Here is a 12,344-nt window from a genome sequence, read left to right on the forward strand (position 1 = left end):
AGATGGCTGCGGAAACGACGAGATGAACTAAAATAACGGACACGTTGTCTGCTAAGGAACCGGTGACGATCGCGGAAAATCACGGCAGCGAAGGCTAGCTCCATGGCCCACTAGTCTAAACCAACCCAGCGAAGCGAGCATACCGCCTGATGTTGCAGGCAACTGCTGTATTTTCTCAGGAGTACGCAGTTACAGAAGCATGGGGATCAACTGGATGCCTTCGCCAAATGACCACCAAGCCACCAAACTCACCGAACCGCCATGAATGGTAGGACCAATTGACCATTTATGTGGCAGCTGCTGCTTCCGCTGCAAGGGTCGCACTGCTTGCGCAAATGGGGGAAAGCAAAGAGCTGTTTCTGGGTAAGGAATGTCCTTTCTCTTTGTCAGACGGCATGCAAACGGGCTCGCGCACGCACATATGGACATTCTTGAAAACCAGGAATTATCGTATTCGAAAGCTAGCCATCTATTGATAATCCACTTGTGAAAGAGACAGGAACCACAACTTGTGGAATTGACAGTACACAATGTTGTGCAAAATTGATACGCGTTATTATTATTATCGTTACGGCGATTACAAATCTCTGATAACTATTTCTGTTTTGAGGAGATGCCCTAGCCCCATAGTCTTGTGTTATCTATACACATTAGAACCAGCACAAATTACATGTGTCGTTACATTATACGTCTAAACCATATAACTGAGTTTTTGATTCTTTTCTGTTTAGATCTATGTGGTACAATAATTTTGTGAATATTACATTCAATTTATGGTAATTTATAAATAGGAACACAAAAGAATTATGCGCAGGGCTTCAGCTATATTATTTACTGGTATATTATTTACATTTTTTTGAGAAAAATTATGACCGCCTAAACAATATCGGCCGATTTATTACACAGTTACGGGTGTTTGTGAAATTTCCAAAACTTCTATGTCGGGTTTCAGTCATGCGCTTAAAAAGTGTGGAGTCAAGTTAGGAAACACTACTGACTGTCTATACCGCCCTTTTGGCCTTTACTGACAGCTTCGACTGAAATAACTTGGGAAAACGTCCTTGAAACATTTCCAGCTATCTTTCATGCCCTTTAGTTTCAATGAGAGGCAATATTTGTTAGCTTTGTGGAGAAGCCCCTGCCGACCAGCAGCCATGCGACTATTGAGCGTCCGCGGTTATAGTCTGGGACGAGGACACGCATTTAATAAATGAACTCTAATGCTTTTCAAGCCCCCCTACAGAAGATCCCATAAAAAAAAGCCTGGAAAAAGACCTCAATTAGTCGAAAGAGAATACCGTTGCTTCTACGGAGCTTCGAATAACAAGATATGGAGAAAGCTGTCTAATAAAATTCAGTGGTTGTCATATCTTCTACAAAGAGAAAAATCCATAAAAAGGCTCTCTTTATGCTTCAAACGACTGAGGAACGCATAACATGCAAAAGTTGTAAAGAAACCAGAACCTACTCAATTATAGAGTATACATAAGTTGCAGAAACATGTGGTTCGTGGAAAGCAAATGTGAGTCAATAATGAGAGATACATACACCGAGAACTTGCAGCTGATATCGAAGTAGTTCTTTTTGTAGGCAAACTTATCTAACTCTTAAAAGCAGTGTGTTATCAGCAAGATTAATATTCGAACCGCAGAGATTAATATTCTATTACTTAAACCTGCATGCTTCACGTATAGTTACCCAGTTAGTGAAATTTAACCATAGCACCATAGAACTAAGCTGCTACTGCTACTACTTCTGTTACTGCTAATAACTGGTAATTTCATAAATATTTATAGCTATACTTGGTATTCAAATTTGTTGTATAGACACAGAAGAAACAAGCGTTGGGGCTGGCCTTGTTTCCTCACAATGCTTGGATACGATCATCGCTGTCTGTTCGCTAAGCTAATCTTTTGCCATAGACTTATTCAGCTTGTCCTTCACCGCTCTGGTCGCCTTTTACCTAGCAATCTATCACCATATATAATCCTAAACATGCGCATCTTTCGACGCGAACGAACCCGGCGGCTCGTAGCGACCACCATTAATGTAAGCATCAATGTACGTTGTTATTCAATAGGCCGAAACTGCTCGTGGTGTTACAGCTTTTATGCTGGTTATGAGGGCTCGATATCAGGAGCTGACCAAACCGCAGGCACTCGCTGAATGAACGCCTGCCCCGCTCCCTTCTGTCAACATTCCCGTTCGTTAATAGCCCGCTAACGTTTTCAATACAGCAGTATACACGTACGCAAGGTGGCATTGAGAGGCTTTCTGCTAGCTTGTCCACTATTCACGCCAGTTGCTCGACTGTTGTGAGTCGGCAATTCCTCTATAGGCTTTGTGGCAGAAGGGTATCGCTGGCCTAAAGACTAATACGTAGCTCCTGCTAGTAGTCCTTACCACCGCGTGAATCTGATGGTACCAGCCCTAAACCATCGGCAACGTTACGCAGACCAGTTAGGACATAGTATTCGCCGTAGCAATAAATGAGAAAGCTCTAGCACCAACTGAGAAAAAGAGCTCTAAGAGAGCACCAGCTGAGGGCGGATCAAAATCCATTAACCGCCGTGGCTGCCACAAATGAGGTGACTTTCACCGCCGTTGGGCGCTCGAACTTGCGATCGTCATTGTTTTTTTTCACGCTGCTATCTATTTTATCGTTGACGCTCATAACAGCAACGTTGGCTATGCCAGCGTCGACGCCGTCGGATCGTTTCGTTGCCGTCATAGCCGCGGCGTCATAGATGCTAACGCGAACAGGTGCCCTCGCTTCGTACGCTGCTTTCCAAACCCAGTCCGCTTTGGCCGCGCTCAGGTCTCATAAACGAAAGATCGATGTAAGCTGACTAGGCGGACGCCGAAAGGAACGAGGGCAAACGAACGAGCAGGTCGAGTGCACTCGTTTGCACACTCATTCGCTTACTCGGCCACTCGACAGTGAACGAGATGCTCTCCCGTGGCCTCTGTTTCCTGTCGACTGCCCATCTTCGTGTTGTTACCTGCATGGTCGACTCCTACTGGAGCTGAGGTGACTGGGAGACTCGAAAAGCCTGCGTCCATGTAAACGAGCCACAGCAGCTAGTCGAACAGCAACGGGGCAATTGCTAAGCGGATTAAGACCGTTTTGCGCTGCACAGTGCCAGATAGGTTACTGCCGCAGTACTATAAATACTGCACCCATTGCTTCTCCTATTCCTACTCGTTGTTTTGAACTAGTATATATATATACCGGCTTGCCCGACGAACGAAGGCCGAAGACAGCCTAGGCTATGGCATCATATAAATTGGTGATGAAAGCCAGCGCCTTTTGCCGTTCGGCATTCGTTTGGAGCAAGCATAACTGGAAAGCAAGCAATGCCAGCTGTCCGGCAACGCTGTTCCTTACCTGCACTGCCTGTCCTTTACGACTTCCAGCTACATCTCAAAGCTTTGTTGTTCTAAGAGACAAAAAATAACAAAAATAACGTTGCAGACCGGGAACGATCTACAAAATCAGCTTGGTAAGAATCTAGCTAGCCCTGGACGATTGCGCACTGAAATCCCTGGAGCCACGAGTGGTAGTTCCTACAGATATCGATCAAAGGTGCACATCTACAATTTGCTGGGAGCAAATGGTAAAAAGGGTGACAAATAAGACGTAAGGAGAAATGTTGGGCGGGAACACATGGAAATTCCGCTATGAACAAGAAGAAGTGGTAAGTTCACGGCGTAAATGACAGTAACTTAGCCGGTTGGTTACTTCAAAAAGCATTTATATGTATGTTGCTCGCGTACACGCGTCCACGGGTCGTATGTAATATCTTTCATTCGCGATCGTAGCAGCAGTATCCAGAAGAAAAGTAACGCTCACCCTTTCATCTATTCACAGGCAAACTTTTATCAGTACCTACAGTTCACCTGTCTAGTGTGCACCTATGTAGAGATGGTACATATCAAGCCGTTGTAAGTGAGTTCGGCGAACTCTAAAACCGAATAACCAAAAAAGATTCTTTTTTTGTACGCGTTGTACCTATTCTTTTTTTATTTTGTACACATTTGTGTTGGCACCTTCGTGATTTCTGCCCGATCATACACATATTCACACTCCCATATATAATTTCTCTACCTATAGCTTCTCGAAATAGGTCGACAGTGGGTTTGCTCGCTCGTTGCCTTTATAGTTGCCGGGGCATAGGAAGCCCCGTATTCACACGGATCTAAATCGGGAAAATAAGCGAGTCAAAGCCAACGTTGGATATCCTTTTGCTCAATCCAGGAAGTAATTAATGCATGGCGATAAGGTCTAGCATTGTCGCCAAGTAACCAGGTTGCGTGCTTTTGATTGCCATGGCAACGGCTCACGAGTCTTTTGAGGAACTCGAACATGGCGGACTGCATTCATTGTTTCATTTGTGGCGAGTATCTCGTAGTAGCAGACGCTTCTGATGTCTATTGCAAGTCTCAACCTATTCGACAGTGCTCCCAAACTCGATTTCTTTTTAAGAGGACGCTATTCTTCCGTGTGGTTTTCTCAGACTCGCGGTAAAGGTTGAACCAGGCCTCGACAGTAGCGACCTTCTGCTCCGGGAGGCCTTTTCGTTAATTAAAATTTCGAAAATTGCGCGTAGAATACACCACGCGCATTTCCAACAGGCTTGTAGTCGATTCACGATGACCCATTTTTCACTTAGTTTGTCGCATTTTTAGTATTTAAACTTCAATTTTACAACAAACACTTAACCACTGAGCTTTAATTTTCGAGACTAGAGGGTTTTTTTTTCCTTCAGAACTAATTCTTTTGAAGCAGATTTGACCAGTTTTCAGTCAAATGTTTCTAAAAAAAACTAGAGTATCCATCAGCCATATTTAATCTTTTAGCGGTGCGTAGTTCAAAAGTTATTAAATTTAAAGGTCCGCCAGATTCGTTTGCAACAGCCAAGTAAATAGATTTGCCTAAGAGGGTCTCCAAGGCCACTCGTACCCTAACGACGAGTCTAGCGGACACTCGATCGTCTTCCTCGCCACTGTTCCCTATTGCCCCCTCGAGGACATACCAATTAGTTGACCTTGCATAAACTTATCCGCTAGAGCACTTCTTCGCTCTCACACTTACTGTGAGAGCCATTACCTCGCAACTCATAGCAGTGGTGCTGGTACACCTTGGCACCAATCGAAAGTTTGTACGGCAACCACACAGCATCGGCCGCCTGGTGTAGCTTTCATTCAACTAGCCGATGATTCTTTTAGGCTCAGCAGGCGCATACAAAGTAGAATGCCTCACCTATTTCGTTTAAACGGGTCATTCTGCTACCCTTTTGTGTCAAACTTTTGGCAACATGAAGTGGCCAGGAGGCCTTATTGTGATGACGCTTTGTTATTGGCCTGTTTTGCGTTTCAAGTACAAGTGTTCAACAAACCTTTGACTATCTCATTTAGTAGCAGAAGATTAAATGGAACAAGCTGGATGAAATGTACAACAAAATTGGCAATACAAGCAGAATTTATTGGATACATGTAGTAGAAATTAGCGAGCATTCAGCTAATGCTTAAAACTACGCCGAAACTGAACTCGTAGTATACATTGTAGATGATGAATAGATGCGTAAATATTGAGGGGCGAATAAGAAGCACTCGAAACCAGCCCGACCATGTGACAATGTTGAAGGACATATTCTTCACAATTTCCATATATTGATACCTAACATAGTGTCCTATGTAACCAAAAACAAACGATATTGACATTTACGTCTAGCTCTAACCATTCCTCGTACGTCTTTCGTTATGTAAGATTCCATAGAATAGCACTTGTTTCTATTATGCTCATAGATATCCCTATGCCAAACTAACGACGGATAACAACTTTATAGCTATTCGTTAACTTATATTAACGCTATTTTTGTTTTCATTTTGTTACAGGCTCAGCAAGTCGGAATGCTTACGGAATCTCATAGCTATTTAATATCATCCTTGGTAAGTAGCCATTCGCGCTTTGCCCTCTCTTTCAGAGAACGGTTTCCCTAATTACGTATGTCAGACTCCTTTAGTTATGCCGCTGGCACACAAACGTTGAGAGTGCTGCTCGAGCTTCTGCTGTTAGATAGAAGAGATAGTGACTACAGCTTTCGGCTACGCGCCCCTATAATGAGAAAGAAGCCAGCTCACAGACCGAGCGTGCATTTCTATGCTAAAGGCCACTCGGATCACCATGCCTCGCCTAGGGCGTAGTCCACTTTGCCCCCAGGGATTTGCCGCAGGGTGGGGTAGACGGCTGCCTTACATAAGCCAAACCTTAGGCAAAGACTCGAGTGTAGCAAAAGAAATCCCGTCACTTCTTACTGCTAGGGAACATGTTCTTTTCGACACACTTTGATCTCCCAAACAGAATGATTATATGGCCTACCAAATAGGCAACTACAATGTATACGCGATGCCTTCGACTGACGGAGCGTAGGGTCGGTCATAGGGCCTGTTAAAGATCTACTGTATCAAAGCAGCATTTGCTTCAAGCGATGAAAAGGATCATAGCAAATATATCCACTTGCCAAGATGCCCGTACTTGTTACAACAAAGCCAGCACTGTAAACATGTATTAATTGGGTGGACGTATTTACGAGGCGATTACGTTTGTAGACAATGACATAAGAGCGGCTGATAAGAACCAACTGCAAAAATTCCAATGGTTGCATGGGTATCTTATTTTAAACATTGTTTCTTCTTCGTGTTTTAATTAGATAGCTTTCCTTTTGATAGAATTAATTTGATAGTATGAAACTAATTAAGGTTAAAGAACATTTATAATTGATTAATCAAAATATTTAATAGTATGAGACACAACTGTCATGATAAGAACAATGATCCGTCCGCCAATAACGATTAGGCCGCTTAAATGTGTCCCGTCCATTTAACCATTTGCAGATAGTGACTTCTTATTGCCGCTTTGTTTGATAACCATGGTGGCGGTGGTGATGATGATCGTGATAACGCTGTCCTGCCGTTCCTGAGTCCATCTCTTGAACCATTTAAGCGAGTGTCCAGAAATGGACAGCTAGCTTGACTCCCTACAATTTCGAACAACGGTTCTCGTAGTAGACACGCCTTTACGTACAGGATACTACACAATGGAAGTTCAGCTAGTTCTGTTTTGTTTGTCAAAACGTGGAGGAAATATCTAGTCTGGCAGGAACAAGGGAAGCGATGTCGCGCTGTCCGGCTTGCGTGGGTCGCAGGCTTTGCATCGCCTTTTTTACGCGCCTTTTCCTGTCCGCCTACTAGGGCGCTATATGTGTACATTGCATTTTGTACAAATATTTCCTACAGCACCACTTACGGTGGAACAGACGCCAATCGCCGACGTCAAGGCATTTCCGTCCACGCTTATTTAACCCTCCCTCATTCTGCTTCACTCTTCATTCCTCCCTCTGGATACGTGTTCATCGTCGTCTGTAGTAGCAGTCGGCGTTGTTGTTGCCACTAGCGCAATTCGTAGTGTTGTGATTGCCGCTGTTGCTGGCGATTTCCAAGATCTCCACTCTTATGATACTAAAACGACTCTGGTACTGCGGTGGTAGCAAGAAAGAGCCACCGTTTTGCTACCATGTTGCCCATACGCGCTTGCGCCGCTGTCGACGTCTCGGTCATCTTCGTTGTTGTTGTTGTTACAAACGTGTGTGAATAGCCTTGTTCATTTGAGTTAACATCGTCGCAAACTGGCAGGAATTAGCAAGCCAGCTCGCTGCGAATAACTGGAGTGAGTGAAGGGGATGAAGCGCGACATTTACGCAGATTTTGCTGCCGGAGGAGGAGGCTGAAGGCGAGGCAAAAAACGGCATAAAGAAGAGGAGGGCTTTTGGTAAAAGGGAAAGAAACAAACTATGGGTGCAGAGCAACTAGGAGGTGATGATGACGATGGTAATATTGGTGGCAACCGCCATTGCCATAACCACTGGTACGACCGGTTTCTCTACCCCCAGAGGGTGAACGCGGGTAGTCTGTGTGGGTAGTAAGTATTCGTTTTCGGAGAATACCCGTTGAAAAGTTTTTATCAGGTAACAGGGCCAGGACACACGCGGCTCTGAGGCCGTGCGGTCGTTTCCAGACAGTACTCACTTGGCTAGCAAACTAATGCAGGCTAATGCAGCGCATCAGTACTATATATGTATGCATATACATAGCAGTGCAGTTAGCGCGACGCTGCTCATCGTTGACGATCCTGCATGCTTGCCTGACTCGTGGCAAAATGGCAAAAAAAATATAGGTACCCAGCGAAGAAACGTCGTCGTACTTTTCCGTTCTCCGACTCATCTTCTTTCTTTGTTGCATTGGTCATTCCCTTTCGAGGTGGCTGGATGGTTTTAAATATATTCAGGAAACTGTGAACCTTCATGTTTAACAACATTTGAAGGCTCGACGAAAAAACAAAAAAAAAATAGCTGTAAGAATAGCGGCAACGTGAACAAAAGAAAGATGGCAGTGTTCACTAATACATTACGCATTTGCTATGAGCGAACGAAATGCAGCATCACATTTGCCAGTCTCATCTGTTAGAAGTTTATCTGTGCTTGCCCCAATGAGAAAGTGAAATTGGTTCTTACGCTTACAAATGAAGAAGAATACATCTTGTTAACGATAAAACTATTTAGAATACGTACGTGTGATAATTTCGAAAGGTGATCTTTCTATAGCCCATAAAGATAAAAGGCTGACGAAAAAACTGCTTGAAGAGGCGATATACGAGCTCAAAATAGTTGGACAATAGAGCTAAAAGCAGGGACTGATAACGATAAGCAAAGATCATTGATAATTTATGATCGAAGCTCTTTATCCGTAGTAACTTCTGCCTGGTCAATGGATTTTTCTCATTCTGCGAACAGTCCAATTGGTTACCGACAGAAGCAGCAACGGGAGCCGACGTGCTATATTTAATTTGATACATTCTCCGTTCTAAGCAGCACAAGTAGGAACATGCAAAACGCTGCTTCATCTGTCCTGTTTCTCTAAATATATACGTGCAGTAACCAGTGACTGGCGTCCTTTCAATAAGACTACCACAATAGGTACAATTAGACGAAATACACCCCTGTCCCCTTAGCTGGCACCATCTGTATACGATGGTTATATTGGCGATTATGACTTCGATAGCACCTAACGGTCTAGAGTGACGAACAGAAAGCTGATCTGAGGTGTTAGGGGGCAGGGATGTTAGAAATCGCTCCACGTTTGTTATAACTTGCTATAGTTTATTGTCATCGTCAGGCTCAAGCTACCAGTATACGAATAATGACAAGTAAAATATCATTAGCCACAACAAGACGGGAGGCCTGGTATTTATCACTGAAAAGTAAGCGTAGATTAGGACCAATTTTGATTTGCAGCTATAGATTTGATTTACTTAATTCGTAGTAATTAATCACGAGTTAATGCGTAGTTATTAGACGTGAGAAATCTACATATTTATATGTAGATTTTATGCATGAAATAGCTTTAAGAAATTGTCGACTCCTATCGAGAGATCCGGATCACGTCTCTTGGCTGAGCTGTCCTTATGTGGGACCTAAATGGTGACCTTGGCCAGGTTCTTATGAGGGAGGATCATAGAGGACGCGTTCCAACAACTTAGATTTGAATTCATGCTTTCTAAATGGCTTTTTCTAGACGACGCGCTATAAACGTCCTGTGTTTGCTTTCAGAAGATTTGCTCTTCGCCTTGTGATGCCTGTACCCAGTTAATGGCTAAACGAGGCAACCAGTTAATCTGCACGAGCACTCTAATCAGGTTTTTTAGGGACCAAAGTGGTAATCTCACCGTCTTATGTACAGAGCCCGACCCGAAAACAGTTATTTCCCGATCCTTATTTTAATATTCAATTGAGAGGGAACTGTTCCTCAACATCCTTCACTATGTAGTTTCTTTCCAGAGTACTTGCATTTCACTTGAATCATTTCTAAAGCTTACTCGGCCCGTAACCGCAGATTCGAGACACCTTTTACTCTTTACCGTAACGTTTACGGCAACCTTGCCGGCGCCTTGATGACTTCAGAACATACGATTTAGGAACAAATCATACAATACCTTAATTTGATTTTTTTCTGCCTAGTATACGAGCTTTCTCAACGGACTTTTTCCACACGAGTTGAGGAAATGCCCACATAGGTTTTCTATGGTATTTAGATTAAGCTTTCTTGAGCACTAATTCAGAACGGTGTGTTTGGTTCCAAAACCGAATCTTAACAACTCGGTGATTTAGACTAACCAAATTATGTTGAAATACATCGAGATAACGGCACAAAAAATCTCTATCCAAAATAATGGAAATTACTGTCTTTCCAATCGCTGTGGAAGATTTATATGGAATATAAGGGCGACCATTTCTTAATAATTTGTCGAGGTTTCGTAATACTCCGTTCTCTAGAACTCGAGCCGCGATACATTAAGTAACGGTGTAAGCAGCAGAAGCGCCATATATATTCTCTCCATATAAACATATGTTATTTCCACTACTACTCAATATGTTGGATATCGAGTTATATAAAATAAAACGTCATGACGTTTCGAGAGGTTATTAAGGATTGATCGTCTTTAAAGAACGATCCAATGCGGTTCGAAGCACCATTATCTGCTTGTAATCGATAGCGTGCGACCTAATTTCAAGTCGATTGTACGTTAACGTTGTAAAAGCTTGCTTTTGGGAATCTTTATCAGCATGCCGGATTAGATTTAGCTTGAGTAAATCTGTGGGGGGCAACAATTACTAGGGCGATATCAGCTTAATCTGCTACGTAGTTCATAAAAGCTATTGCATTTAAAAGCTACTTTTGCTATGCGCTAACGTATATGACCACCTCAAGGCTCTTTGATGCGCTAGAACTCAATTCACGATTAAAAGTTGTTTATTAACACCAGATCCCTTCCGAATCAAAGACACATTGTTGAAGCTTGCCAATTCCTTTGCTGTCAGACTCGTCTATTTTACACTGAGATAATATATTGCTTTAATATGGATTTTTCTGATATTACACTTTATTGAAATATTAAAAAAATCAAAATCGCTTTGTGAGATTTATGTGAACTGGGTGATAGGAATACATCGGCAAGTTTTTCTTAACAGAACATATAGGTCGATTTAAACTGAACTGAAGAACACTGAAATGTTTTGCGCCCGAGTACCTATGGCGTTTTTCGTTTTGAAGTAATTCCTATTTAGAAAGAGGGCCTAGCATGCTATTGAATATATTAAAAGATAACAACTTTTATTCCTTCTGCGTGTCGTCAGCTTCAAGCTTGACCCGCGGCCAACACCAAGGCCTACAACGCTAAATAAAGGACACTTCATCTGTAAGTTATCTAGATAGCGCATGGAATTGGCCTAATGCCAGTAGACAGATTCCCGAACGATGCCCAGCGTTGCACCCCTTCTACTGACACTTTAGAGCGCCTAACAAGATGTATTACAAGTCGCACCTAGCGAATTTTCGACAAAACGGGAGAGCAAATAACCACTGTGCATGGGCAATGTATCGTTTTGTAGATGATAGATAAGACAGAGCGAAAACGTTTTTGCAGTCCGATGAACCCCTTGTTGCATCGCTCGTTTCGACTGTTTTAGTAGCCGGTTCTGACTGGGAGTTCCAAGCCTTCTTTTTGCTTTTCTCGTTTCAAATCTCGAAGGTACATCCCTTCCTATGACGTCTAACTAGTAAACCCAACAGTTGGCTACTGCTGCTGCCCGTGCGACTTTCACGCTTCCTTTCGCCGTACTGCTATTTCGCAGGGAAAAACAAAATGAATAGTCGTTACAAAAATACTAAAGGTTTATACATAATAACTGAAGTATGTATCATTTACAAATTCTATAGGCAGCTCTACGATGTCATGATCTTCGAACGAAAGGGGTAAAACCCCGGAGAGTTAGATACACCATAATGAGAGCGAATGGACGGAGTGACGCCTCGTGGGGAAATAGCTCTTTCCAATATAGTGATAAGAGTAAAGGAAATTTAGTCAGCGTTGCTGGCGCCGCCGATAGAGCTTTCTGTACCTGCTCGGACCGGGATTGACTATGGACCAGAAAGGGGGAAGTTCTTTTAATTAAATTCAGCGACAATTTGAGGATTTGAGGAATGATCGCCTTTCAAAGATCTCGCTAGTGTGTCAGTTGTGATGTAGAGCGTCTTGCTATACCGCCACCAAGGCTGGACCATGGAATCCAGTCATCCTGGTCAGTCGGTAGGTGGTCGACATTAGGTCCCGGTCTCCACGAAAACCAAAAAGTATGTCGGATAGCAAGACGTAGTTAGAAACCAGTGCCGTGCTTTATAATAGGGCGCTGGTGCTGCCTTTGGACAACATATCGCCATCCCACAAA

At 43.1% G+C, this 12,344-nt stretch overlaps 1 protein-coding gene across 8 annotated transcripts in view; it reads left to right on the top strand.

The window, feature by feature from the left end:
• Positions 1–12,344, top strand: part of LOC111246347 (glutamate receptor ionotropic, kainate 2-like) — a 294,379-nt gene that overhangs the window by 239,517 nt on the left and 42,518 nt on the right. For all 8 annotated transcript variants that reach the window (XM_022795808.2, XM_086984972.1, XM_086984973.1 and 5 more), the window contains one exon: positions 5,899–5,952. In XM_022795808.2, coding sequence (XP_022651543.1) covers positions 5,899–5,952 — 54 coding nt within the window. The remainder of the gene's footprint in view (positions 1–5,898; positions 5,953–12,344) is intronic.

Source organism: Varroa destructor, unplaced genomic scaffold (assembly GCF_002443255.2).
Source record: "Varroa destructor unplaced genomic scaffold, Vdes_3.0 BEIS01000003.1, whole genome shotgun sequence".
Lineage (NCBI taxonomy): Eukaryota > Metazoa > Arthropoda > Arachnida > Mesostigmata > Varroidae > Varroa > Varroa destructor.